The sequence below is a fragment of the Erpetoichthys calabaricus genome, chromosome 11 (assembly GCF_900747795.2).
Source record: "Erpetoichthys calabaricus chromosome 11, fErpCal1.3, whole genome shotgun sequence".
NCBI lineage: Eukaryota > Metazoa > Chordata > Cladistia > Polypteriformes > Polypteridae > Erpetoichthys > Erpetoichthys calabaricus.
In genome coordinates, this window is record NC_041404.2 from 69,964,259 (window position 1) to 69,991,353 (window position 27,095).

At 42.0% G+C, this 27,095-nt stretch overlaps 2 protein-coding genes and 1 long non-coding RNA gene across 3 annotated transcripts in view; 1 reads left to right on the forward strand and 2 right to left on the reverse strand.

Annotated features, from left to right (window-relative positions):
• si:dkey-13a21.4 (uncharacterized protein LOC494576 homolog) overlaps positions 1 to 27,095 on the reverse strand; it is a 991,873-nt gene that overhangs the window by 739,947 nt on the left and 224,831 nt on the right. The window lies entirely within an intron of this gene.
• Positions 10,158 to 14,576, reverse strand: tmem187 (transmembrane protein 187). The gene is made up of 2 exons (XM_028813305.2): positions 13,667 to 14,576; positions 10,158 to 10,372 (listed from the first exon to the last, which is right to left on the reverse strand). The coding sequence occupies exon 1, from the start codon at positions 14,506 to 14,508 to the stop codon at positions 13,741 to 13,743; it is 768 nt and encodes a 255-aa protein (XP_028669138.2). The 5' UTR covers positions 14,509 to 14,576; the 3' UTR covers positions 10,158 to 10,372; positions 13,667 to 13,740.
• The window catches only part of LOC127529570 (uncharacterized), an 18,111-nt gene continuing 5,168 nt past the window's right edge, over positions 14,153 to 27,095 (forward strand). Inside the window, exons 1-2 of the long non-coding RNA XR_007936193.1 lie at positions 14,153 to 14,268; positions 19,920 to 20,005. This is a non-coding gene — a long non-coding RNA (uncharacterized LOC127529570). The remainder of the gene's footprint in view (positions 14,269 to 19,919; positions 20,006 to 27,095) is intronic.

Here is a 27,095-nt window from a genome sequence, read left to right on the forward strand (position 1 = left end):
GTGACTGATCTGCGCGGGTGGGTAACAAGAACAATGTTAAGAAGACGAGGCAGCGGGGCACAGGGAGAGCCCACTGAGTGCGTGTCTCTGCCATCGCGTCTTCCGTCACAGAAACCGCAGAAAGCTGCCCGCTAGGTAAGAACCCGAATGGCTGCCCGTGCGATCGCTTGTTTGAGTTAGATTCTTAAAGTTGTTCATCACGTAGTCATCCACCGTGGGTGAGACCAACGCTACACTTGGCCAAGTCGTCATGGTGCCGCAGAAAGTACAAGCAGGCGAAGGAGACGCGAACTATCCGATGGGCCGTTGTGAAAGTCTGAGCAGGTGGTCTCAATCGTAATGAAATTGTTCGATTTTTTTTTTTTAATTTGCATATAAATACTGAACTATAACTCAGAGTTTGCCAATTTTGTCGTTAGCTTTTCGTAATAGATGACATTTCCACTTACTTTATACCAGGTGTGCCGCGCACCCTTTTCCATTTTTAAGTCAGTTTAAGTTGGGCTGTTCAGAAGAAACGTGCAAATTACTCTCGTCTGCATTCGTCGTCTTTGGAACTGCGACATGATGACAAAGAAAACACAGAACTTGATTTTCCAAACCCTCCAACTGTAACTGAGCGGTTAACGTCCCACCGGCGACTGCGTCTGGCACGAGGAGCAGCGAGACGTGAGCGTCCGAGTCCTGTGGACAAAGAAACTTCATCTGCGGAATCGTTTGAACCCTTTTTCGGCTGTGCTATTTGAAGTAATGTTTTCTGTTGATGTTCTGCAAATTCTATTATAGACGTTTGGGACAAACTTAAAATTAATTTTTGAGATCGAGGCTGATCCTGCTTGAAAGGATGAACATTTCTCTGAAATTCCGCTTGTTTGGTGTTTAGCTCAGAGCTGGCCAATTCAAGCCACTTTCTGAATGAGGGATTCAGAAGACACGTTATGCCTTAATTGTAAACGACTCGGTCTTTAAGATTCAGAACTTCGTTTTCCTGAGAACACCATTAAAATATGTTGTGGACCAGATCGGAGCAATATCTGTTAAACCATCACCCTTTTTCCTTAAAAAAGGAACAATTTAGAGTTTGTAATCTTAAACCGCAACAATTCAAATTAATACAAAAGAAGTAAAGTCCCATTAGCAGCCAGTAAGGATAAATTAAGAAAGCGGCTGAAACAGAAGCAGTTTGACACGCCTGTCTCAGAGCTGTTTTTACTTCGACCGTTTGATTCAAAAGAAGACCGAAGTGCTGCGTTAGAACTTCTATAGCGGCTTGGAAGGGCGTTTGTGTTTAACTGTCATACGAAGTGTCATTTGAGTGGCAGGTTTAGTTTTAAAAGGTCAAACCAAAATTGAACAGAACTAGCATGAAATTCGCAAAGAATACAAATTAACCTGCTTAGTGAATGGCGATCCACAAGGTAGAATAGGCAGGGAAGTGAGCACAATTAAGTATACTGAACAATTAAAAATTATTGTGCATCAATCAGTCATTGAGTATAGAAGAACCAATCTATAAACAGAAAAATATATAATTCTACTAGTCATGCAGTAAATATACCTAGAAACACGTGTGTATATATAAGTACTAGGGGGCTTTGCCTCCTGCTCGCTTCACTTGCCAACCGCCGGGCCTGCGCTACCTCGAGACTCTTTGTGGTTCTATTGCTTTTGATGCGGTTGTACAATTTAAACAGATTTTTATTTTCATGGGAATTGTTACATATGCATAATAGAACTATTTTACATTACAGCAAGTAATTAACCATATTAAAAAAAGAGTAAAACACAATATTTTGAAAGTACAGTAATCCCTCCTCCATCGCGGGGGTTGCGTTCCAGAGCCACCCGCGAAATAAGAAAATCCGCGAAGTAGAAACCATATGTTTATATGGTTATTTTTATATTGTCATGCTTGGGTCACAGATTTGCGCAGAAACACAGGAGGTTGTAGAGACAGGAACGTTATTCAAACACTGCAAACAAACATTTATCTCTTTTTCAAAAGTTTAAACTGTGCTCCATGACAAGACAGAGATGACAGTTCAGTCTCACAATTAAAAGAATGCAAACATATCTTCCTCTTCAAAGGAGCAAATAAATCAATAGGGCTGTTTGCTTTTAAGTATGCGAAGCACCGCGGCACAAAGCTGTTGAAGGTGGCAGCTCACACCCCCTCCGTCAGGAGCAGACAGAGAGAGAGACAGATAAAAAAAATCAATACGTGCCCTTTGAGCTTTTAAGTATGCGAAGCACCGTGCACTTAAAAGCTGCACACAGAAGGTAGCAAAGTGAAGATAATCTTTCAGCATTTTTAGACGAGCGTCCGTATCGTCTAGGTGTGCGAACAGCCCCCCTGCTCACACCCCCTACGTCAGGATCACAGATAGTCAGCGCAAGAGAGAGAGAAAGAAAAGTAAGCTGGGTAGCTTCTCAGCCATCTGCCAATAGCGTCCCTTGTATGAAATCAACTGGGCAAACCAACTGAGGAAGCATGTACCAGAAATTAAAAGACCCATTGTCCTCAAAAACCCGCAAAGCAGCGAAAAATCCGCGATATATATTTAAATATGCTTACATATAAAATCCGCGATGGAGTGAAGCCGCGAAGGGCGAAGCGCGATATAGCGAGGGATTACTGTAAATTATGTTTCATATTGCGGTAGAGTTATTCATTGCGTAATACGATTTCGTTCTGTTTGGCTTTGAAATTAACACGCAAATACTTTTTAAACTTACACTTTTACTGTTAGCCTTCAGTAAAAACATTTCTTTAATTAAATTTTCATCAATATCACATTGAATTTTGATTCTGTGTTTGGACTTAAATGGTGTCAACGCAGTGTATAACTGCCCGTGATTGAATTTCATTTCTTTCTCTCTATTAAATAAAAAGACTTTTACGAATGTTTGGCTATGAGATTTGTTAATTGTCTTTGCAAATGCTATTCTAATGGGAAACTGTTAACGTTTTAATACAATATCAAGATCTCCGGTGTTGTGTAATGTTATCCGCAGAAGCTGTACTATATTACCTTTCCTGGATACATCCTTCTTTCGACATTAACGGTTGTAGATATTCTTTGTGATATTGTGAGTTGATGTTTTCATCTTTCGCACAATCACCACCAACTGTTTCAACATAGTCTATTGATACGCATTTAACCAATTTGTCGTGTAACCGATCGTCATTTTTGGAGTTAATTCGTTTGATTCCCTCGTTTCTTGGCGCTAGGATTGCCCATTTACTCATTTTTTCTGTTATTAACCCTTCGTGATGAAATTCTTAAATAAGATTTGGATATAATACGTCTTCTTTAATTGTGAACTTAAAGTGAGGAAAATTTATAAGAGTTGAGATAGCAGAAATTGTGTCTGTCAAAAGCATTCACATGAATGAGAGGTGAGAGGACCGTGTGTGTGGCTGAAAATGTTTGAGAGGAGGGCTTACAGTGCATCTGGAAAGTATTCACAGCGCATCACTTTTTCCACATTTTGTTATATTACAGCCTTATTCCAAAATGGATTAAATTCATTTTTTTCCTCAGAATTCTACACACAACACCCCATAATGACAACGTGGAAAAAGTTTACTTGAGGTTTTTGCAAATTTATTAAAAATAAAAAACTGAGAAATCCCATGTACAGTACATAAGTATTCACAGCCTTTGCTCAATACTTTGTCGATGCACCTTTGGCAGCAATTACAGCCTCAAGTCTTGTTGAATATGATGCCACAAGCTTGGCACACCTATCCTTGGCCAGTTTCGCCCATTCCTCTTTGCAGCACCTCTCAAGCTCCATCAGGTTGGATGGGAAACATCGGTGCAAAGCCATTTTAAGATCTCTCCAGAGATGTTCAATCGGATTCAAGTCTGGGCTCTGGCTGGGCCACTCAAGGACATTCACAGAGTTGTCCTGAAGCCACTCCTTTGATATCTTGGCTGTGTGTTTAGGGTTGTTGTCCTGCTGAGAGATGAACCGTCACCCCAGTCTGAGGTCAAGAGCGATCTGGAGCAGGTTTTCATCCAGGATGTCTCTGTACATTGCTGCAGTCATCTTTCCCTTTATCCTGACTAGTCTCCCAGTTCCTGCCGCTGAAAAACATCCCCACAGCATGATGCTGCCACCACCATGCTTCACTGTACATTTACATTACATTTACATCATTTAGCAGACGCTCTTATCCAGAGCGACTTACAACAGTGTTTGTTAGTTTTTCGCATACCCCTTGGGGTCAGAGCGCAGGGTCAGCCATTGTACAGCACCCCTGGAGCAATTACAGGTTAAGAGCCTTGCTCAAGGGCCCAGCAGAGTAGGATCTCTTTTGGCAGTGACGGGGATTCGAACCGGCAACCTCCCGGATACCAGCGCAGATCCTTAGCCTCAGAGCCACCACTCCGCACTGTAGGGATGGTGCCAGGTTTCCTCCAAACGTGACGCCTGGCATTCACACCAAAGAGTTCAATCTTTGTCTCATCAGACCAGAGAATTTTCTTTCTCATGGTCTGAGAGTCCTTCAGGTGCCTTTTGGCAAACTCCAGGCGGGCTGTCATGTGCCTTTTACTAAGGAGTGGCTTCCGTCTGGCCACTCTACCATACAGGCCTGATTGGTGGATTGCTGCAGAGATGGTTGTCCTTCTGGAAAGTTCTCCTCTCTCCACAGAGGACCTCTGGAGCTCTGACAGAGTGACCATCGGGTTCTTGGTCACCTCCCTGACTAAGGTCCTTCTCCCCCAATCGCTCAGTTTAGATGGCTGGCCAGCTCTAGGAAGAGTCCTGGTGGTTTCAAACTTCTTCCACTTACAGATGATGGATACCACTGTGCTCATTGGGACCTTCAAAGCAGCAGAAATTTTTCTGTAACCTTCCCCAGATTTGTGCCTCGAGACAATCCTGTCTCGGAGGTCTACAGACAATTCCTTTGACTTCATGCTTGGTTTGTGCTCTGACATGAACTGTCAACTGTGGGACCTTATATAGACAGGTGTGTGCCTTTCCAAATCATGTCCAACCAACTGAATTTACCACAGGTGGACTCCAATTAAGCTGCAGAAACATCTCAAGGATGATCAGGGGAAACAGGATGCGCCTGAGCTCAATTTCGAGCTTCACGGCAAAGGCTGTGAATACTTATGTACATGTGCTTTCTCAATTTTTAATAAATTTGCAAAAACCTCAAGTAAACTTTTTTCACGTTGTCATTATGGGGTGTTGTGTGTAGAATTCTGAGGAAAAAAATGAATTTAATCCATTTTGGAATAAGGCTGTAACATAACAAAATGTGGAAAAAGTGATGCGCTGTGAATACTTTCCGGATGCACTGTAACTTGAAAAAATCTCGTAGTCAAAGTCTCATCTCGCGGAGTTGAAAAAAATCTTCCAAAAAGTCTCGTCGCCCAAAATGTCTTGTCTTGTCCCAGGATTTTTTTATTATAATAGAGAAAAATAATTGTAAAAGAGAAACCATTGAAAAGATAAAACAAATACAAAAACCAAAACCCAATTTCCATCCATCCATCCATTTTCCAACCCGCTGAATCCGAACACAGGGTCACGGGGGTCTGCTGGAGCCAATCCCAGCCAACACAGGGCACAAGGCAGGAACCAATCCCGGGCAGGGTGCCAACAAAACCCTATTTGCAACTCATAATGAATTACAATGAGAAACGTATACTAGTTAAACCCATCCACAATTAACATATATTTATATAAGATTTCGACAAATCAATAAGATGAAAACCACTATTAAAATTCCCACAAGAATTTACAACAAATATTACAAAAGCTGAAAAAGTGAAACAACTGAAAAATGAGAAATGCCTGTAAACATACCAAAAGATACAGAATAATAACTTTCAATTTATTTATTTTTTTATAAAATGGGGAGAAGTGATAACCCCAAACCAGGTGTCCAACACCAGACACAAAATGAATACCAACGACAGTGTGAGGCCACTCAACATCAGAAGGCCGAGCTGTGAGAAATTCCTGGGAGTTCTTTCACTGGATTGCAGACCCATCCATGTGATCCAGTGTGTTGGCTGATGTGTTTCTAGGAAGGACCTCTTCTTCTGGGCACAGCATGCCAATTTTAAACTTAAGACTAATAATAAAACAGAGTAAAGAAGTAAACTTCAACCTTATTGTCATGTGTGCTCAGTACAACAATAGACAAGAAGACACAACAATAAACTAAAAACACTCAGGTGAAAAAGAAACACAAAAGCAAACAGAAGTAAGAGTGCACATGCAAATGAATAAATGATTCGGTGTAAGCTCTGCAGGTATGAGGTCTCAGGATGACCTTCAATCCTCCAGACACGTGTCGGCCTGCAGTGCTACGGGGAGGGGTAGTGCGTGGGTTTTATTTACACATCTGGTGGCATAACTGTCTCTTAGCTGCTATGCTTGTACAACGTCTCCCTGATGGTAGCAGTATGAACAGTTCATGTTGTGGGTGGCTTGTGTCCTTAATAATGTTATGGGCCCTCCTGAGAACTCTGGTGTTACAGATGTCCTCTAGTGCAGGGAGTTCTGTTCCAATGATATTTTGTGTCGATTTTACCACCTGCGCTTTACTGTGGATTGAGGATACTCTCAATTGTACATCTGTAGAGGTTGCCGAGGATAGTGCTTAGCATGCAAAACTTCCTCAGCCTTCTCAGAAAATACAAACGCTGCTGGGCTTTCCCCACCAGGTTTGTGATGTAGTAGGTCCAAGTGAGATCTTCAGAGATGTTAATGCCAAGAAATTGAAATGTGCCCACTGTCTCAAATGAACAGTGGTGGGTGCTGCCCTCTCTTCCTCCGTGTGTCAATAATCATCTCTCTCGTTTTGCTGGTGTTAAGAAACAGATTACTGTCCTGATACCACTTCACAAGGCCTGCCACCTCCCTCCTGTACGCTGACTTGTCACCCCTAGAAATCAGTCCAATGACAGTGGTATCATCCGCAAATTTAACAAAACTAGCGTTATGCTGGGAAGCAATTCAATCATGGATAAAGAGCATGTACAGCATGGGACACAAAACACAACCTTGTGAGGTTCCTGTATTTATGATTATTGTTTTGGAAATGTTGTTCCCCAACCTAGACTGGACAGCTTAGCTGGTATCACAGTTTTAAAAGCCGAGCTATAATCAGTCAATTAGCAATAGTGCGTAGCAGTCCTTGTTCTATAGGTGTGTAAGAACTGTGTGCAATGCTGTGCTAACTACGTCCTCCGTCGACCTGTCTGGTCTGCAGTACTGTAGGGGATCCATTGTGTTGGCTATGAATGTCTGAATATGGCTCATAATGATTCTCTCGAAGAATTTCATCACCGTAGGAGTCAATGCAATGGGCTTGTAGTCACTCAGACAGTTAGATTTGCTGTGTTTTGGCAGTGGAATAATGGTGGTCATTTTGTAGTAGGTGGGGATATTGTAGCTTGCATAAGGGAGAGATTAAATATGTCAGCCAGAACATCGGCCAGTGTTGAAGCACAAGCTTTTAGTGCCGCCCAGCAATGAGGATTTCTACTCCTGAGACTTTTCCACATCTGTGGTTGATATTGTGAACAGAGACACTGAACACTCACTTGCTCCATTCCTGCCCACTGACTCTGTGTTGTGGGCTTCAAAGCAGGCATAGAATTAGTTGAACTCATCTGGAGAAAAATGGCTGTCAGTGGTCGACCCTCTACTTCTGTCTCTGTGGCCTGTTATGCTTCCCAATCCCTGCCACATACTCTGAGTGTCAGCTGTAGTGTAGTGACCTTCTAGTGTAAGTCTGTATCTCTTCTTGAGTTCTCTAATAACTCTGTGTAGATTGTATCTGGAATTAATGCATGGTTTATTGTTTGGATATGACCAGATGTGTTTAAGTGAAGCCCCCTAGTTATTAATATGAGGATCAAAGGAGAGTGTAAGATCAAGAACAAGACAAAGATTTTTAAGGATGTAATAAAGCCAGGGATTTTTACTGAGGAATTGTCTATTTTCTTCAAAGTGCCTGGAGATGCAATAATTAAAGCCTCGGTTTTACCACAATTTAGTCTGAGAAAGTTTTCAGACAACCAGTGTTTGATGTCAGCCAAACAGACAACCAATGCAGGAGGAGGTAATGTTTGCGTAGGCCCAGTGTGTAAATAAATCTGTGTATCATCAGCATAACAATGAAACCAAAGACCGTGCCTTCTGATAAGGGCACAGAGAGGAAGCATGTAAGTGATAAAAAGCAGAGGGACAAGAACTGACATCTGAGGGACAACCTGGAACAAGTAAAATGGGTCAGACCTAAACCTACCGACAGCAACAAATTACTGATGGTCCTTAAGGTACAATTTAAGACATATAAACACTTTTCCAGCAATATTTAACTCATTCTCATGTCTAAACAAAAGAACATCATGATGGACCGTATCAAAAGCAGCAGTGAGGTCTAAAAAGATCATTAGTGTTCAAAGACCACAATCTGCTGTGATTAGAAGATCATTAGTCACCCTGACCAGTGCTGTCTCTGTACTGTAATTGGCCCTAAAACCAGACTGAAATTCCTCAAACAGGTCATTAGAGGCAAGATGGTCTTTTAAATGGCTCAGAACAGCATGTTCTAGGATCTTACTAAGAAAAGGAAGGTTTGAAATAGGTGTATAGATGTAAACTCCTCACGGTCAAGTCCAGGTTTTCTGAGGACAGGACCAAATGAGTAAAAAGAGATGTGTTGATGATACTGGTGATAAAAGTAAGAAGAAAAGGCAAAGCAGCCTTAACCAAAACAGAAGGCATGGGGTCTAGAATTCAGGTAGTTGGCCTGGAGTTGGTTGGTCATATCCATGACAAGCTTATGGACTGCAGGATCATCCAATACTGGGAAGCTAGATAAACAGCTGCTAGATAAGATAGAGGATGGACACAGTTTTGATTCAACAAGTGGACCTTTCTGAAATTCAGAATAAATCAGATCAATCTTATTATTAAAAAAGGACAGACATTTTTGACAAAGGTCTGAAGAGGCAACCAATGGAACTTTATTTGCAGGCTTAAGTAGCTTATCCACAGTAGCAAAAAGCATTCGGGTGTTACGCTGACCACATAGAATGCTATTAGTATAGTAAGCAGTCTCAGCTCTTTGTAGTGCCTGCTTGTAGAGGACAACATGCTCCTTATAGGCAGTTGCATGGGCAACTAAACTTGTTTCTCTACTAAGGAATTCAAGCCTTCGCCCACAAGCTTTCATGTGACGCAGGTCAGGAGAAAACCAAGGAGCAGAGTGTCACAAAATGAGTTTGAAGTGGAGCAAGATGATCCAGACTAGTATATTGTCATAATGATAAACTAAGGCAGCAGGCGATAAAGAAGCACCAGCCGGAGGAGGACACTGCTTCAATGTATCTACAAAAGCAGTGGCACCGATATTTTTATGTTCCTAAAGGTGATATTATGAGGCAATTGTTACCCATGTGACTGACCAAGGATAAGCATATCAAACAAAATAGCCTTATGATCAGAGATAGATAAATCAATACCATACAGATTAGCAGGAGTTATACCAAAGGTACACACAAGGTCAAGTGTGTGTCCTCGGGCATGAGCAGGAAAATTGACAGGTTGAGTAAAATCAAAGCACTGAAGTACATTTAGAAAATCAGCCACTTGTAGAGAATTTACAGAGTCTACGTGTAAGTTGAAATCACCAAACAATAGCACTGCAGGATACAAAGAACACAGAGAAGTGAGCAGCTCAGTGAGTTCTGAACAAGAAGACAGGTGACTGTTTTGGAGGACGATAAACAAGTCGTTTCAGCAGAGGTCTTGCACCAGACAGCGGTAATGCCAGATACTGAAATGATGAAGCATCGTAAGCAGAAACTGGCTTGATTCTAAACGTGGAAGAAAATATAACTGCAACACCAGTAAAAAAAGAATAACGTCAAGGAAAAAAAAAAGCTTAGCCTCCTGTCTAGCAGTTTTTGTATGTGCTTCTTTTTTCTTATGTAAAATTGTTTTTTCTTTAACAAAAAAAAAAAAATATATATATATATATATATATATATATATATATATATATAATTTGTGGTCATCCCAGAGAATAACAAAACAAGGATAGGTTTTGGGGTGCCAACCCAGCCGTCCTTGTTTACTGAATTGATCAAACAAAAAACAACACTTTGTTGGTGTGAAAAATCAACAAAAATTGCTGCCACCAGGATAACATGGCGACTACAGTAAAGAAATAAAGACGGCTTTGTCTGCCATCAGGTTAGTGAGGCGCTCCTTTATTCTGGTCGCTTGGGTAAAAAGTGACGCCTCCTTCTGATCAGTTGTGCTTTTATGGCCCATGGACCGGAAGAGGCAGAGGCAGTTGCCCTCATTGGGCAGTTTCTCTGCACTGTGGAGGAAAAAGAAGACGAAACAGTTAACAGCAGCACCCCCTCTTGGTCAGAGTGGCTCTCTGATGAGCATGTGTGACAATACATACACACACAGATACATATATATGTGTGTGTTTCTAGGTATGTTTACTGCATGACTAGTGGAATTATGTATTTTTATTTGTTCAGTATGCTCAATTTCCTGCTTATTCTACATTGTGGATTCGTCTAACAGGCCACCCAATGTACCTTTTTCTAGGTGACAAACCAAAAGTGGGTGTCAAAAGTCCTTGCATGAAAGGATCTTCTTCTCTTGAACTGAGAAGAGTTACAATGTTGATCATGTCATTACATAAAGAACAGTACGTTTATAGATGATACATTTCTGGATTATTTAAGAAGCAGGAGTTTTATAAAATGTTTAAGTAGGTTTATTAAGCAGCTCTATTTAAATGTTACTATTTTATGATTGGCATTTGTTGGTTGTTTACCAAAAGAGGATACAATTGAAAGAAGGTAAGAAAGCACATGGGCTTCTACAGAACTTTACATGAGTGTAGTTTTGATACTTTTCATCTTCATTTTATATTTTTTTAATGTGCACTTAATGTTATGTTTTCATAATATACTATTTTAATTATCTCATGCGTGGTCAGGTTTAAAAAAAGGCATATTGCAGTAGTGATGGATAACTCAGTATTTAAAATTTGTAACTCTGACAAAAACTTTAATCTGACTGATTTCATTGCTTTTTTAAGCTCAAAAGCCTAATATACAAAATAGGTTTAGATATAACTACTGTAAATATATCAGATTTCATACCTTTAGAACATTAGAACACTCTAGATGAGAACAGGCCATTCAGCCCAACAAAGCTCACCAGTCCTTTCCACTTAATTCTTCTAAAATAACATCAAGTTGAGTTTTGAAAGTCCCTAACGTCTTACTGTCTACCGCACTACTTGGTAGCTTATTCCATGTGTCTAAGGTGACCAATGTGAAGAAAAACATCCAAACATTTGTGTGAAATTTGCCCTTAAGATGTTTCCAACTGTGTCTCAGTGTTCTTGATGAACTCATTTTAAAATAAGTCTTGATCCACTGTACTAATTCCCTCCATAATTTTAAACACTTCAATCAAGTCACCTCTTAACCTTCTTTTGCTTAAACTGTAAAGGCTCAGCTCTTTTAATCTTTCCTCATAATTAAACCCCTGTAGCCCTGGAATCAGCCTAGTCGCTCTTCTCTGGACCTTTTCTAGTGCTGCTATGTCCTTTTTGTAGCCTGGAGACCAAAACTGCACACAGTACTCAAGATGAGGCCTCACCAGTGTGTTATAAAGCTTGGGCATAACCTCCTTGGACTTGTACTCCACACATTAGGCCGCTATATAATCCAATATTCTGTTGGCCTTTTTTTTAATGGATTCATTTTAGATTGTTATGTTACAGTTTTACAAGAATTAAAACCTCTTTTTATAAGCCAAGCCAACCTTCAAAGCTTGTTGAGACAATTAAACATTTTAATTATGTAAAACAAAATGCTCAAAGGTTGAGCTTACTAGAAAAGAGTTTATGAACTAATTTACATAATGTTTTAAAGTTGGGCACACACCTTTTTTTTAAATCAATTGTTTATTTCATTTAACAAAGTCAGAAGTAAGTCAATATTTCAAAATGTGCAATAATCAACAATGGAAACAGCCTGTCACACCTACTTAACGTCATGGCTTGTTTGTGCTTTCATTCCTCTAAGACAAATTTTAAGGAGATTGCAGGGCAGGGGTCTTCAATTACTGTCCTAGTGGGCTGCAGGTTTTCATGTTAACAAATTTCTTAATTAGACCCCATGATTTTGCTGATAAACCAATATATTATTGTGTCTTAATTTTAGTTAACTCACTTGGAATCATTCAGAATGCTTAACTATGTATTTTAGTCTTAAACAGCTGCATGAATGTTTTAATTGTGTCCTGCATTCTTAACCAGCAACCAGTTAATAATGAAATAATTATAAAATAAATCAACCATCAGCTAACCATCCAGATAACGTGGTCCCATTTACAACAGTGAATGTGCCACATGAAGTATCTGTGTTAATGAATTGTTTACAAAGAGAATATACTGTATATTATCATATCTGGGATCAGCAACATCAAAGTAGCATAAAATGACACTTCACATGCCTATATTATCGATCCCCACTTTTAAAAAACATTTTGTGAAAATAAGTAACTGTGACCCCCTCCAAATCCCTTTAGGGGGTGAACCCCTGGGGTTGGTTGACAGGGAATGCACAACTTCAAGTACTTCTGATCATTTTTGCATAAGACATATATTGATTTATTTTTTATCATAAAGGTGTAATTTCCTGCACAAAAGATGCTCCAAACATTAACTAAGACTTAGGATTTTCTGGGTCTAGATGGCCAAAGGTAGGGGGAAACACTAAAAAGTTGGATGTCTTGCATAAACTACACATCAAGGTGAATATCTTATGTGGGGTTTTGAGTCAGAAGGAGCCGGACCTGAAGGCGCAGCAGCCCTCCAGGATCCCGAATGAAGACTCCTACTGCAGAGGATTCGATAATGGAGCTTAAAGTTCAAAGATGATGTTCGAATCCCACCCGGGTAATCTCTCTGAGCTGCGCATAATGGACACTGTTACTGTAAGATTCCGTGAATAAATGTGAAAGCCAAATATGCAATAATAAATAATAATAATTACAAAGTATAATGAGTATTGTGTGTGGCAGGTTCGCAGTTTAAAGGAACACGTTGTCTACTTTCCTTCCCTTTAGCTACAGCACTTGAGCCTGAAGGCAAATATTTTAAGTGACTTCTGCGATGCTGCCACAAGAGGGCGAGCTTTGCGCAGAGGGACACCGACTTTTCCAATGGCTGCAGCTCACCCCGGCAAAGTTTATTAGCTCGAACAAGATAGCATTCTACTACAAAGATTGTTCAGTTAGCAAAAGATTAAAAACGCAGAAACAAACATAATTAGAAAGTTATGGTCAAAAAGTTACAATCTACTCAGCGCATAATTAATATGTTTGTGATTTATTGACTGGTGTTCCTCTTGAAGGGGAGGCGACTGATCCAATAGCCCAACCAATTAAGCGGTCACAAAATCCTACGTTATCTTCGGGGAAATGTCCATTATTAATGTTCATCTAAAACTGGAGGCTTCGTGTATTTAATCGCATTACTCAAGTTGTATTGTAAAACAAAGTCCGTTCTTTTCCAGACAGCAAGAATACCAACAAGCGTACACTATGGTAAATGGTCAGATGGTGTGTATCTGCTGACCTGGAATGTTGAAGTGGTCCTTAGTCGGATATTTCTTCCCAGACCGGTGCCGTATGTCTCAGTGGTCTGTCTTCCTACTCCGAGCGCGCTTTCCGAGGCGTCCTACGCCGTGTCAGATGTGTCAAAAAGCAAAAACTGAAGTGAAATTGCAGAACGTCGCAGACTTTTGACCAGAAGTGGCCAGTAAGGTGGCGAAATGTCCAGAAGTTTGCCAGCTCGTGGTCAAGCAGCTTTAGGAAGACGAAGCCAGCACAGGACAGCATCGCCAGCCACAAGTAGCGGCGCGAAGTGGAGTCACCGATAAGACGCTGTGCCCTGATGCCCTGGGCAATCGCAAAGGCAATGTGGCAGATAAGTGACGCTTCAAAGCCTCGGGCATGCAGCAGTGAGAGAAGGAAACTGCCCAGGGAGGTCACTTCCACTCCGATCATATACCAGGGACGCCAACCATGCCCGATGAAGTCACACCAGACTGGCACCCAAGCAAAAATGGGCAGAGTGAACCACTGGTCGAGGACTGCCGCCCAGCGCGCTTGTGTGGCCAAACGCAGCCACTGCACGGGTCCGTAGACGAGGGCCATCCAGGCGAAAACGTCCTTGAGGTAGGCGGCCTGGGTACTCCCGAGGTCCGTGCGGAGCAGCCAGCGGGCACCCAGCACCAGGTAGCCTAGGTTGACCAGTGAATTGAATGGCATGGCGATGAAAGCAGGCAGGTGGTGATACGGCTTCTCCGCGTAGTGTTCATAGCCCAACTCTACTAAGACGGCGTCTAAAGCGCCACTCACGGCCACGGTCGCACAGATGCCTGCAGCAGCCACTACGTGCAAAAACGCCTCCGCCATGCCGTTGAACTTTTCAATTCGTCAACAGGCCACAGTCCAAGCTCTTCCTGGTTAGTCGGGATACGCCCAGAGTGGGCGGTATTTAGCAAAGACTGACTTTGATTGGTTATATTTGAAGTTCCGCGCGTACCGCCCTCGAGACGGATTGGACGTTAGAAGCCACAGAAAGCGTAAGCATTTAGCATCTCGTCTCAGTCTCAAACTCGCTTAATCCAGGCGGGTTTTGTTAATATTTAAATTAACATTAAAAGTATACAAGATTTCCCTAGTCTGTTTATTTCAATTCAGGATTGCGTGGGACAAAGGCACAATCATTAGAGAGCACTGTGCACAAGAAAGAAACCGTCCCAGTCGGAGCGCCAGTCCATCCCGGTGTCTAAAATGAATATAGTGGTTTGTCAACTGTGTTAAGATTTACCTTACCGTAGTTATCATTAAGTTCAAAACAAAAGCCTGCAGCAACAGTGGCTATACAGGATTAATCTTGAAAACGCTGCCTAAGTGTTAGAAAAACCACTAAAAGACACACAAGAGCACACGCCAAAGTGTGGGTAACAAATAAAATATGTTATTAATAATGGAACAATATACTGTACAAGTAAACTAAACAAAACAATACATAGCAAGAACAGAGACACATATGTAGTCTAGTGGTCTTTAAACTTAAAGCCCATGTTGTTGTGAGCGGATGTTATTTGGCTCTTGCCTTGTGTGTGATGCTGCATGGATGGGCTTCAGTCTCTAAAAAAGGACTCCTAAATAAGAAAAACAGCATTCAAATCCAACAGGGTCCAGCTGCAGTCAGGACAGTTTTAGGCCTCGGAGAGATTAAGCGACCTGAGACTTTCTGAGACCAGTAAAATGACGCCCCTGTTAGCGTCATCTCTTTTGACTCCACCCACTTTCCACGCCCCCACCCGTGCTAGCGGTACACTTTTGTGCTAAATGTAATATTATAGTTATGGTGGCAAACTGAACGTGTGTGCAAAAACTATATATTATAAATAAAAAAGCTTCACCAGCATAAACTGTCGTGCAAATGTAATACATGTCTGTTCGTGCTTGCTGCGAGGTCGCGTGCCATTCTCAATGTGTACGCAAAGCCGCTCGGCTAACAGAGAAGGTCTTAGCTGGGTGACTCGGGGACTGGGCGGTCTCGTGGCCTGGAACACCTACAGATTTTATTTTTTTCTCCAGCTTTATGGAGTTTTTTTTTTGTTTTTTCTGTCCACCCTGACCATCGGACCTTACTCCTTTTCTATGTTAACTAATGTTGTCTTATTTTAATTTTGTATTTTGTCTTTTATTTTTCTTTTCTTCATTATGTAAAGCACTTTGAGCTACTTTTTGTATGAAAATGTGCTATATAAATAAATTGTTGTTGTTATTGCTGTTGACTCAAACGACTACTCTACACCTCTCCGTGCTTCTGAGGGCGAGTGCGTCAATCCTCTGGTGCATAAACTCCACCACAATTAATGGACCATTAATATAAGTATTAAAATTTTGTACACCAGTAATAATACAGTACTAATAATATAACACAAAGAGGACCATTAAGACAGTTATCTAAAGAGCTCCTAAACGTCCGGCGCGTAGTATTGCATATTTTTACTGTTTACACAAATTATATGATTTTTTCGATTCAGAGTCTAAGAATATGTAGTGTTCATCGTAGCTGGGTGCAGCATATTATTTATTCTTCTTCGTCTTCTTCCATAGCATTTCCCATTTTTATATGGGGTCAATCTTCTGATTAGCAGCATAGATCCTTAGCCACAGAGCCATTACTCCGAGTCAAGCATACAACTAAAGTATTAAAAAGTGCAGTCTCATGAATGAGACATGGCAAACGCAGATATAAAATGTACACTATAAAATACAAAATGTTACAATTTTTTGTTCAGTTTGTTTCTAATATATGACACCAAAACAACTGCTTTACATGCAGAACTGAGAGACCTTGATAGTTTAGAAGTGCAGGAACTTCATGAGGGCTGTGTAATATAGGCGTCAGGTCACCAGCAAAACAGGGGAATGGCACCAGAAGAGGATGTCATTTTATGGACCTCATAGCGTATGAAGTGCTTGGATCTGTCTGAGGCCTAAAACTGTCCTGACTGCAGCTGGACACTTCTCTTCAAATCTGGTAATAAAGGATGCCACACGACCAGGGGTGGACTGGCCATTAGGGCATTTGGGCAATGCCGGGTGGGCCGCGGACTCTGGTCTGGTCATAGGCCGACCGTTTCATGAAATAAATTTTAACTGATGCTTACAAGAGCATTGGGCTTGCCTACTAGCTACTGCTAACGCTGCCTGTGTCACAAGTGCAGTGTGAAAGATCATTCCCTGCGTTGAAGAGAATCGAAAGCTGCCTGAGAAGCACAATGATGTCGGTAGAGAAAAGTATCCTAGCCAAATTTGACACTAACAGTTGATGATGTGGCTGAATCAATTTTTTAAAGATTTTCCCTCCCACATCCACATTCTTCCAATGACCAGTCCCCTCACACAATCCCTACTACATCAACAACTCCTACCACATCAACTGGAATGGCCACTGGTGAGTCCATCTCTGACCATCAGAATAGACTGGCAATAATGGAAGACCAATTAAGGAGCCAACTGAAGAAGCTACACCTAGGAAAAGCTGCAGGACCAGAGAGAGTCAGTCCTCGAGTTTGTAAGGTGTGTACTGACCAACTTTGTAGTGTCCTTTGTTACCTGTTCAGTCTGTTCCTAAGGCTTCAGAAAGTGTCATTGTTGTAGAAAACATCTTGTATTGTTCCTGTTCCAAAGAAGGCAGAAGGCTCTTCACCTAATGACTAAAAACCAGTAGCACTTCACATCTCACGCCATGAAGACCTTTGACTATATGAGTCCTACTGTGGTAAAGCAACTGGACCCAGAGAGAATCGTTTACATTTTAACATCAGCAAAACCAAGGTACTGGTTATTGAGTTTTGCCACACCAAAGAGCCTCCATGACCAGTCACTATTCAAGGAGTGGATGTAGAGGTGGTCCTCTCCTGCAAGTTCTTAGGGGTCCATAATATTGACAGGTTGGACCGGTTTCAGAACACAGAGGAACAATATAACAAGGGGCAGAGTCAGATCTTTTTTCTTAGCACACAGCATTCATTTAATGTGGGAAGTGAGATCCTTCACATCTTCTGTAACTAAATGATGGCCAGTGTGATTTTCTATCTATCTATCTACACTGTGGTGTGCTGGGCTCGTAACATCACTTTAAAAGAGGCCCACTGAATCAACAGGCTAATTTAAAGGGACAACTCAGTTATAGGATGCACTGTGGATCCCCTGGAGGATGTAGCAAAGGACAGAATTAAAACAAAACTGAGTGCTGTTATGAACAACGTTGCACATCCTCTCTCTGACACACTAACACTGAGTGCTTTCAGCTAACACATTATTCAGCAGAACTGTGTGAAGAAACACTGCAGTGGCTCCTTTATACCAACAACAACACACCTGCATAATGCCTCACTGAGACTGGGACTGCCAAATCAGAACTTATCATTCTTTTTAATTTTCTTGCTTTATAGCCATTCTGATGTGTGCATTTATTAATTTATTTATGTTTCTACCTATTTATGCATTTATTTATTTAAAAGCCAGATTTGTTCTTGGGAACAAACAACAATCTATCTATCTATCTATCTATCTATCTATCTATCTATCTATCTATCTATCTATCTATCTATCTGCTTTTAGTGGTGGCACCCCCTCTTGCCCTGGCTGGGTATTGCATACCTTATTTGAGCCTAGAAGGAGATCCTCAGATATGCATGTGTGACAATATTGTTGATATAACAATCACTAACATCTTGGACCTACATCATGTGATTCATGGAAAAACATAAAACCATCAGTGTCCTTTCCATTACGTGCTGATTTGCCCACACAAGTAAAGAAATCTTGCCTGGAGATGCGGCCTGTGTTGCCTCAAAAGCTTGCATATTGTAATCTTTTTAATTAGCCAATAAAAGGTGTCATCTTGCTTGTCTGCTCTGACCCTATCTTTCTATATAATACGTGGCTGTTTGTTTGTCTGTCCATGACTTTAAATCACCTGTAGCTCGCAAACCGTTTGACCCATTGACCTGAAATTTGGTACACATATACTACATGATGTCTACTATCCACTTTCAGGGTGATGATTGACCTCCATAGCTATTCCTCTTTTTATTTTTATTTTATTTTATTGTAGAATCAACTCTTGGCAGTGGCCAGCAGGGCGGCCGTGCACTCATACATACAGGCGCCATTCTCATTCCCTACCACCTTTGCCGTCACTTCCCCTACCTCTTCGTATCTTAATTTTTGAAGCAGATTGAAGACTTCAATCCCAGCTTAAGTGAAAAATTAAAGAAAACGAACTAAATAATTGCAACACAAACACTGACTTAATCAGTTCAGAAAAAGCGGGCCGCTAGGGTGGAGAAAAGAAGAGCTGCTCAGGACGCAGCAAGCGCATCAACCTCTGAGCAAACGAATGCTAAACATACAGAGAAAGAGTGTGAAAACTATGAATGCTCAAGTCAAGTGTAGTCACTGCACTTTATTAACTAAATAAAAGTTCATGTTTTAATTCTGTGCTGCAGTTGTGCTTAAGAAGGGCCTATGACATCTGTGAATACTCGACAGAACACATCTGCCTGTACACTCTACAGTCCATCAGATGAAAAAACACAGAACTGAACCACAAACTAAAATGAAATAAAGAGCTGAATCATCTTGACAAATTCAATAATTTGGATGGATAAATAGATGAATGGGCAGATGTTGACTAAATAACTAAGAACACAGAGATAGTAATACACAAGGTAATCCCTTTTTAGCCTTGCAGTCAAATGAAATTATGAGGCCATTGTAATTTTATTTTTTGCTCCATTTATTCTAAAGCAGTAACAGATCAACGTTTTCAACATTGGTGTTGACGCCTTAACCCAGCCATTACAGCAGAGGAGGACTTTGTTAAATATGTATCCTCACATTCTTCACCGAGATCAATTCAGCACCAGTGACGTCATGTGGATCTCTGTGGAAACCATTCAATAGACACCTGACAGCTCACATAACAAATAAGGAGGAGACTTCACTTCATCTCAGCACTTGAGGAGAAATATGCCCACCTCTGATCCCACATAAAATGGCTCGTTCAACAGAGTTTTTAAACAGGACAGTTTCTTCTTAAATCATGTCATTTCTACTTGAGGGAAAAAGTAAATATAATTATAGAATTTCTAATATATATATTATTTTATTCCCTAAATTATTAGTATATGAAGAATTTCAGGAAAAAAATGTATTTGATGTTTAACAATATGTCCAATGGTGCATCAAAATCTAATAATCGAGCTCAATTCAAACTGCATTCTTTGCAGGTTTGATACTCCAACACTCCGTGAACAATTCATCATGAAGATAAAGGTGCTATAAAATCAATCCAGTGGAAAATCCTTCTGTTCAGGTGAATGTTTGTCAAAATTTAATAAAAATGTACTTAAAAATGAATTTTAAATCATAGATTCTGTCAATGCTCAAAAACCTGAAATGAATAAGTTATTCTTAGAAATACTTTCCTAGGTGTCTAAATAAAAGTAAATGACCTGTTTATGGACTCAACTCCATTTTAAACACTGATTCCAGGCTGTCTGCTCACAGAAGATGCAGTGACCCGTGGTAAAGTGAGGTTCAAGTCCATGGCAGTGCAAGTTTTAAGCTTAAACATGGTGCACTGAGGCTCTGAGGGGGTGCATGTGGTTGCATGGACGAGCGGTCTTGGAGTATTGATGGAGGAATTGGCATAGCCAGTATTCACATGCAGACATGAGCAGTTCTGCCGATTCTCTCATTAGTGCTTTGGGGTGTGTAATTAGGCACCATCACCCATTGAAGTATAAAAGATCCAGAGTAGAACAAAGAGGGAGATCAAGACAATGAGACAAAAAGTAGGAGACCCAAAAAGAGGGAAAAGTTCAAAGCTAAATTCAAGAAAGAGAGTACAAGAGAAAAACAACAAAAAGAAAGTCTTGAGGTTAAAAGGGAAGACAGAAATTAAGGAAAGCAATGACAGGCAGGATCATTGCTGAGCTGGTCCAATAGTGTGGGAGAGTGGACAACACACATGAGGCACGGTTGCTCCAGCTGAGCACTCAAGGAGTGGGCTGCTGCTGTAGGCCAAAGGATCGAGGATGGAGAAAGGAGCAGAAAACATGGGGATTCCTGCTGCAGACTATGGGATGGTGGAGGGAATACAACCTGATAGGAGGGATGACTGTGCTTACCAGAGGACTTTTAACCTCCACCATGGCACTGGATTTTATTAGGGATAATTTATTTATTTATCTATGAAGATTTGACACATTACTTTATTTGATTTTTGGAAAACTTTATTAATAAAAAGGGCTAAGCACTTGATGAATCAATCTTTGCTTGTTTATGTGTCCACATTACCCAGTCCATTTTGTTTTAATGACTATCAATGTCCTGGGTTCAAGGGAAGTGAGGCAGCTGTGGGTAACCCAGGCATCACATGACCTCTATTACTTTATTTGATAAAACAGAATTTATTGAGGAAGACATTTTTCTTGCCTTCTCTTGTACCTTCAATTTTATATATATTTTATATATATTGCCAAAATGATATACACTATATATTGTAATAAACCACACAACAAATCAAAAAGATTTGGGGATCCACCCCGTATATTGTGCAGTATTAACGAGTAATCTATAAAGACTGATCTCTTGGAGTTCCAAAACTGGGACTGATGGCAGGCTTTTATAGTGGAGGAAGAGGAAGGGCGTGTTTGTAGGAAGGAAGGAGGATGCCAGTAGTTTACATCCTTAATGGGGCCAGAAGTGAGGTCATGGTCATATGGAAGTGATTAGTTTATGTGGTCTTTCCTTCTGGAATTCTGTGGCCCTTTGACTGTCTCCCAAGTGCACATGTGTGACAATATATATCTATACTAATAAAAGGCAAAGCCCTCACTGACTCACTGACTCACTCACTCACTCACTCACTCACTCACTCACTCACTGACTGACTGATTCACTCATCACTAATTCTCCAACTTCCCGTGTAGGTGGAAGGCTGAAATTTGGCAGGCTCATTCCTTACAGCTTACTTACAAAAGTTAGGCAGGTTTCATTTCAAAATTCTACGCGTAATGGTCATAACTGGAACCTCTTTTTTGTCCATATACTGTAATAGACTGCAGCTCGATAGCCGTGGGAGGCGGAGTTACGTATCGCGTCATCACGCCTCCCACGTAATCACGTGAACTGACTGTGAACGCAGTACGTAGAAAACAAGGAAGAGCCCCAAAGAGCGCTGAAGAAAACATTCATTACACAATTGAGAAGGCAGCGAAACAATAAGAAGCGAGCGAGTGACACATACAAGCATATTCATAAGTGCAGCTACTGCGGAAACAAAGCACGGTGTAAACCGTAAGTTTAAATTAAGTTTATAGAAATGCTCCCGCTGCCGTTTGCAATACCATATTCGTGACATACAAGTTTAATGAGAAGACATGAGGTATAAACGAGACTTTGGATCACTTTGTAACAGAGTTAAAATTGCTGTAGCGAGAAACTTTTAAGTGCCGGGTCTTAGCTAACATTAAATAAAGCCATGGACATCGCAACATCACACAAGAGAGCGGCTCACGTGAAGTGACTGAACGTAGCACGAGTGATCACTCATTACACAATTGAGAAGGCAGCGAAACAATAAGAAGTGAGCGAGTGACACATATAAGCATATTCATAAGTGCAGCTACTGCGGAAACAAAGCATGGTGTAAACCGTAAGTTTAAGTTAAGTTTATAGAAACGCTCCCGCTGCTGTTTGCAATACCATATTCGCGACATACAAGTTTAATGAGAAGACACAAGGTATAAACGAGACTTTGGATCACTTTGTAAAAGAGTTAAAATTGCTGTAGCAAGAAACTTTTAAGTGCCGGGTCTTAGCTAACATTAAATAAAGCCATGGACATTGCAACATCATACAAGTTTAATGAGAAGACACGAGGTATAAACGAGACTTTGGATCACTTTGTAACAGAGTTAAAATTGCTGTAGCGAGAAACTTTTAAGTGCCGGGTCAGGTTGCCATTCATTTGAGGCAAGATTGCTTTTCTCCTGTACAACTATACGTTGCATTCTCAACAGTAAGCTTGAACTATAACAATCGTAATAAACGAACAATAAAACAGCAGAGAACCCGTGGATTAAATAAAAAGGCTGCTTCCTTGGCGAAGCAAGGAAAAAGGATGGGCTTATATGGCGTTCGTTTATAAAACAGCGGAGAAGCTGTGCAAAGGCTGCTTCACAAAAAAACAGCAGAGCGCCTTATATGAGCAGGCAGTCAGCTAAAGAAGGGTATCAATAAATAACTATAATTGTAATAAACAAACAAAAAATAGCAAAGAATCCGCGGATTACATAAAGGAAATGGGTACCTGAACAGAAAAGTGAGTCTCAAATAGCTACACAATAACTATAACAATCATAATAAACGAACGATAAAACAATACAGAACCGCTAAGCAAGGAGAAAGGACGGCCTTATATGGCGTTCGTTTATAAAACAGCAGGGATATATATGTTAATGTATGTATGTATATATGTATGTCTATATATATATATATATATGTAGATATGTATATATATGTATATATATATATGTAGATATGTATATATATGTGTATATATATATATGTAGATATGTATATATGTAGATATGTAAATATGTATATGTATATATATGTGTCTGTATGTGTATATATATATATATGTGTGTATGTATGTACGTATGTGTGTATATATTGTGAGGGATGGCCGGCCATTCATCCCGGCCAATACCCCCAGGCCGGTAAATGGAGCTCTCCTTGCAGCGTGGAGATGCCCCGAATTCCAGCAGGGCCTCATGGACTATGGAGTTTTAATACACAGCCCTGCTGGATAATGTCGGGGCCGCCAGGAGTCGCTGCAGGGAGGCTCAAGGACTTATACGTGCCCTACAACCCGGAAGCACGTCATAATCATATGACCAGAGGGAATGACGTGTTTCCGGGTTGAAAAGAAGGACTTTTTATCTGACCCGGAAGTGATAAGAAATCACATGGACTGTAAGATGGGAAACACTTCCGGGTCAGGGAATATAAAAGGACGATGGGAAATCCCAGACGTTGAGCTGAGCTGGGTGGAAGGGTGGCAACGCGTCTGGGAGTGGAGGATTGTGTATCGAGTTATTATTGGAGTATTGTGGAGTGGAGGGTGCTTTGTGCACATTTATTATTATTATTATTATTAACAATAAAACATTATTTGGACTTTTATCTGGTGTCTGACGTCTAGTCTGAGGGTTCAAGGGGTCATGGAGACCTTAATCTGTCACAATATATATGTATGTGTATGTATGTGGATGTGTATATGTATATATGTTGTAAAAAAGACACAAATAGTCGATAAAGGTTTGGGGTTTTCCGGCCCCGTATACTGTGGGAAAAGTGCAAGTCGATAATACTTTGTTTACAATTATCATAACACCGTTCGCCATCATGGCGGACGGGGGGAACATTTATGAGGGAGGGACCGGAAATGGATGAAGCGCTGCTGGGAAGGAACCGAGATGGATGATGGGACTGCTGACGTCATTGGGCTGCGACAGAGGGAAGGCGGAAGTGGCGTGTTGAGAGTCCATGTTCAGACGTTCATGGCGGTGTTGTGTCTTTCTTTCTGTTTGGAAATAAATAGAGAAAGGTTAGTACTCCGCCATTCCCGTCTGGTATATGTCTTCGCGCAACAGTTTAGGTCGTTCTGCGGCTCCCTAATCGCGCGTGCGTGACATGACCCCCCCCTCAGCCCAGACCCATCGGGTCGGGCGGACCGAACCGAGAGGTCGTGAACCCGGGAGAGGGCATCAGCATTGGCCTGAAGGGGACCCCGGCGATAAGTAACGGTGAACTTGTATGGCTGCAGGTCCAAAAACCACCTGGTGACACGAGGGTTCGACTCCTTGTGCAGGGCCATCCACTGCAGGGCGGCATGGTCCGTTACCAGAGTGAACTCACGACCCAGCAGGTAGTACCGCAGATGAGTCACCGCCCACTTAATGGCCAAGGCTTCCCTCTCAACCGCCGCGTACCGGGTCTCTCGGTCCAACAGTTTCCGGCTCAGGTAAAACACGGGGTGTTCGGCACCGTCGACACTCTGGCTCAACACTGCACCCAGGCCTGTGTCCGAAGCGTCGGTCTGGAGAAGAAAAGGTAAAGAGAAGTTAGGGGTGTGTAATATAGGTGCCGACGTCAGGGCCGTTTTCAAGTCACTGAATGCCAGTTCCGCTTTCTGGTTCCATACCACATAGACAGGAGACCCTTTCTTTGTCAGGTCAGTCAAGGGTGCTGCCTTTTCAGAGAAACGGGGAACAAACCGGCGGTAATACCCCGCTAACCCTAAGAAAGCCTGCACCTGTTTCTTGGTCATCGGACGGGGCCATTCTAAGATGTCTTTTATTTTGGAGCATTGGGGTTTCACCTGTCCCCGCCCAACTAGGTAGCCTAAATATTTGGCCTCCCTTAAGCCAAAGTAACACTTACGGGGGTTAATGCGGAGGCCGGCTTTCGCTAGTGTGGCAAGAACAGCATACACCTGCAGTATATGTTCCTCCCAGGTGCCAGAATAAATGACTACGTCATCCAAGTAGGCGGCACAATAGGATTGATGGGGTCGTAGCACTCTGTCCACCAGACGCTGGAACGTAGCAGGTGCCCCGTGCAACCCGAATGGGAGGACCTTATACTGCCAATGTCCACTAGGGGTACTGAATGCTGTTTTCTCTCTGGCGGATGCCGTTAGGGGAATTTGCCAGTACCCTTTTGTCATGTCTAAGGTAGTCAAGTATTGTGCCCTCCCTAGGCGCTCCAAGAGCTCGTCCACTCGGGGCATAGGGTAGGCATCGAACTTAGAGACTTGGTTCAGACGCCTGAAGTCATTGCAGAACCTCCAGGACCCGTCTGGCTTAGATACGAGGACGATAGGACTGGACCAGGGACTATAGCTTTCCTCAATAATATTCATGTCCAGCATCCTTTGGATTTCCAATTCCACTTCCGTCCTCTTTGCTTCCGGGAGGCGATAGGGTCTCTCCCTGACTATCACCCCCGGGTCTGTAACAATATCGTGCTCAATCAAGGAAGTACGGCCAGGTACCTCGCTAACCACTTCGGGGACGGCATGGATAGCATGTTCCAGCTCCAGCCGTTGTGATGGGGTTAAGTCTGGTCCGAGGTTAAGTGTGAGTTTACGTGCGCAAAGGGAGAGGGCAGTACCGGAGGGTGGAGCCTCGTCCCTATCTCTCCACGGCTTTAACACGTTCACGTGGTACACTCTCTCGGCAGGTCTACGATTCGGTTGTTTCACCAAATAATCCACCAGCCCTTTCCGCTCCTTAACCTCATAGGGACCCTGCCAATGGGCCAGCAATTTAGAATGGGATGTGGGTACGAGCACCATTACGCGGTCTCCGGGGTGAAATTCCCGGAGAACAGCATTTTTATTATAGGACCGGGCTTGCGTTGCTTGAGCACGGGTCATGTGATCTTTTAGGATGGGTCGGATTTTGTTCATTCTATCGCGCATTTGCGCGATGTACTCCAAAACATTACAGCCAGGCAGAGCCTCCTCCTCCCAGCCTTCTTTTAATATATCTAAAAGCCCCCGGGGCTGACGTCCATATAAGAGTTCAAAGGGGGAGAAACCCGTGGAGGCCTGTGGGACTTCCCGGTAAGCAAAGAGCACGAAGGGCAAAAGCTCGTCCCAGTTCCGACCGTCCGCGCTGACTACCTTACGTAACATCTGCTTAAGTGTCTGATTAAACCGCTCCACTAAGCCATCGGTTTGCGGGTGATAAACCGACATCCTCAGATGTTTGATTTTCAGTAACTTAGCAACCTCCCTGAACGTATCCGAAGTAAAGGGAGTACCTTGGTCCGTGAGGACTTCTTTAGGTATTCCCACTCGGGCAAAGAGCCTGACTAATTCCCGTGTGATATTCTTGGAAGTAGCGGACCGTAAGGGTACCGCTTCTGGGTATCGAGTGGCGTAATCTACCATGACCAATATGTATTTTTGGCCACGGGTCGAAGGTTCCAGGGGACCTACAAGATCAATACTGATCCTCTCGAAGGGAACATCAATAAGGGGAATAGGAACTAAAGGAGCGCGGTCCCTCCTAGGAATCTGACGGATCTGACACTCCGGGCAGGACTGACAGAAACGTCGGACCTCCTCATTTATTCCTGGCCAATAAAACCGCTGTTTAATTCTCTCCAGCATTTTTTCGGCTCCCAAATGGGCGCCCAGGAGGTGGGAGTGTGCCAGTTCGCAAACCTCCCGCCGGAAGGTTCGCGGCACTAACAATAACTTCCGCGCTCCACCTTCGTGACTCGCAACTCGATACAACAGATCATGTTCTAATACAAAGTAGGGCTCCGGTGGTAAGGAACCATCAGACAAATGGTCATTTATTGAAACGATTGCATTCCGG

Bases quoted from the DNA above. Each gene is read 5' to 3' on its own strand.
- tmem187 (XM_028813305.2), bottom strand. From the start codon at position 14,508: ATGGCGGAGGCGTTTTTGCACGTAGTGGCTGCTGCAGGCATCTGTGCG.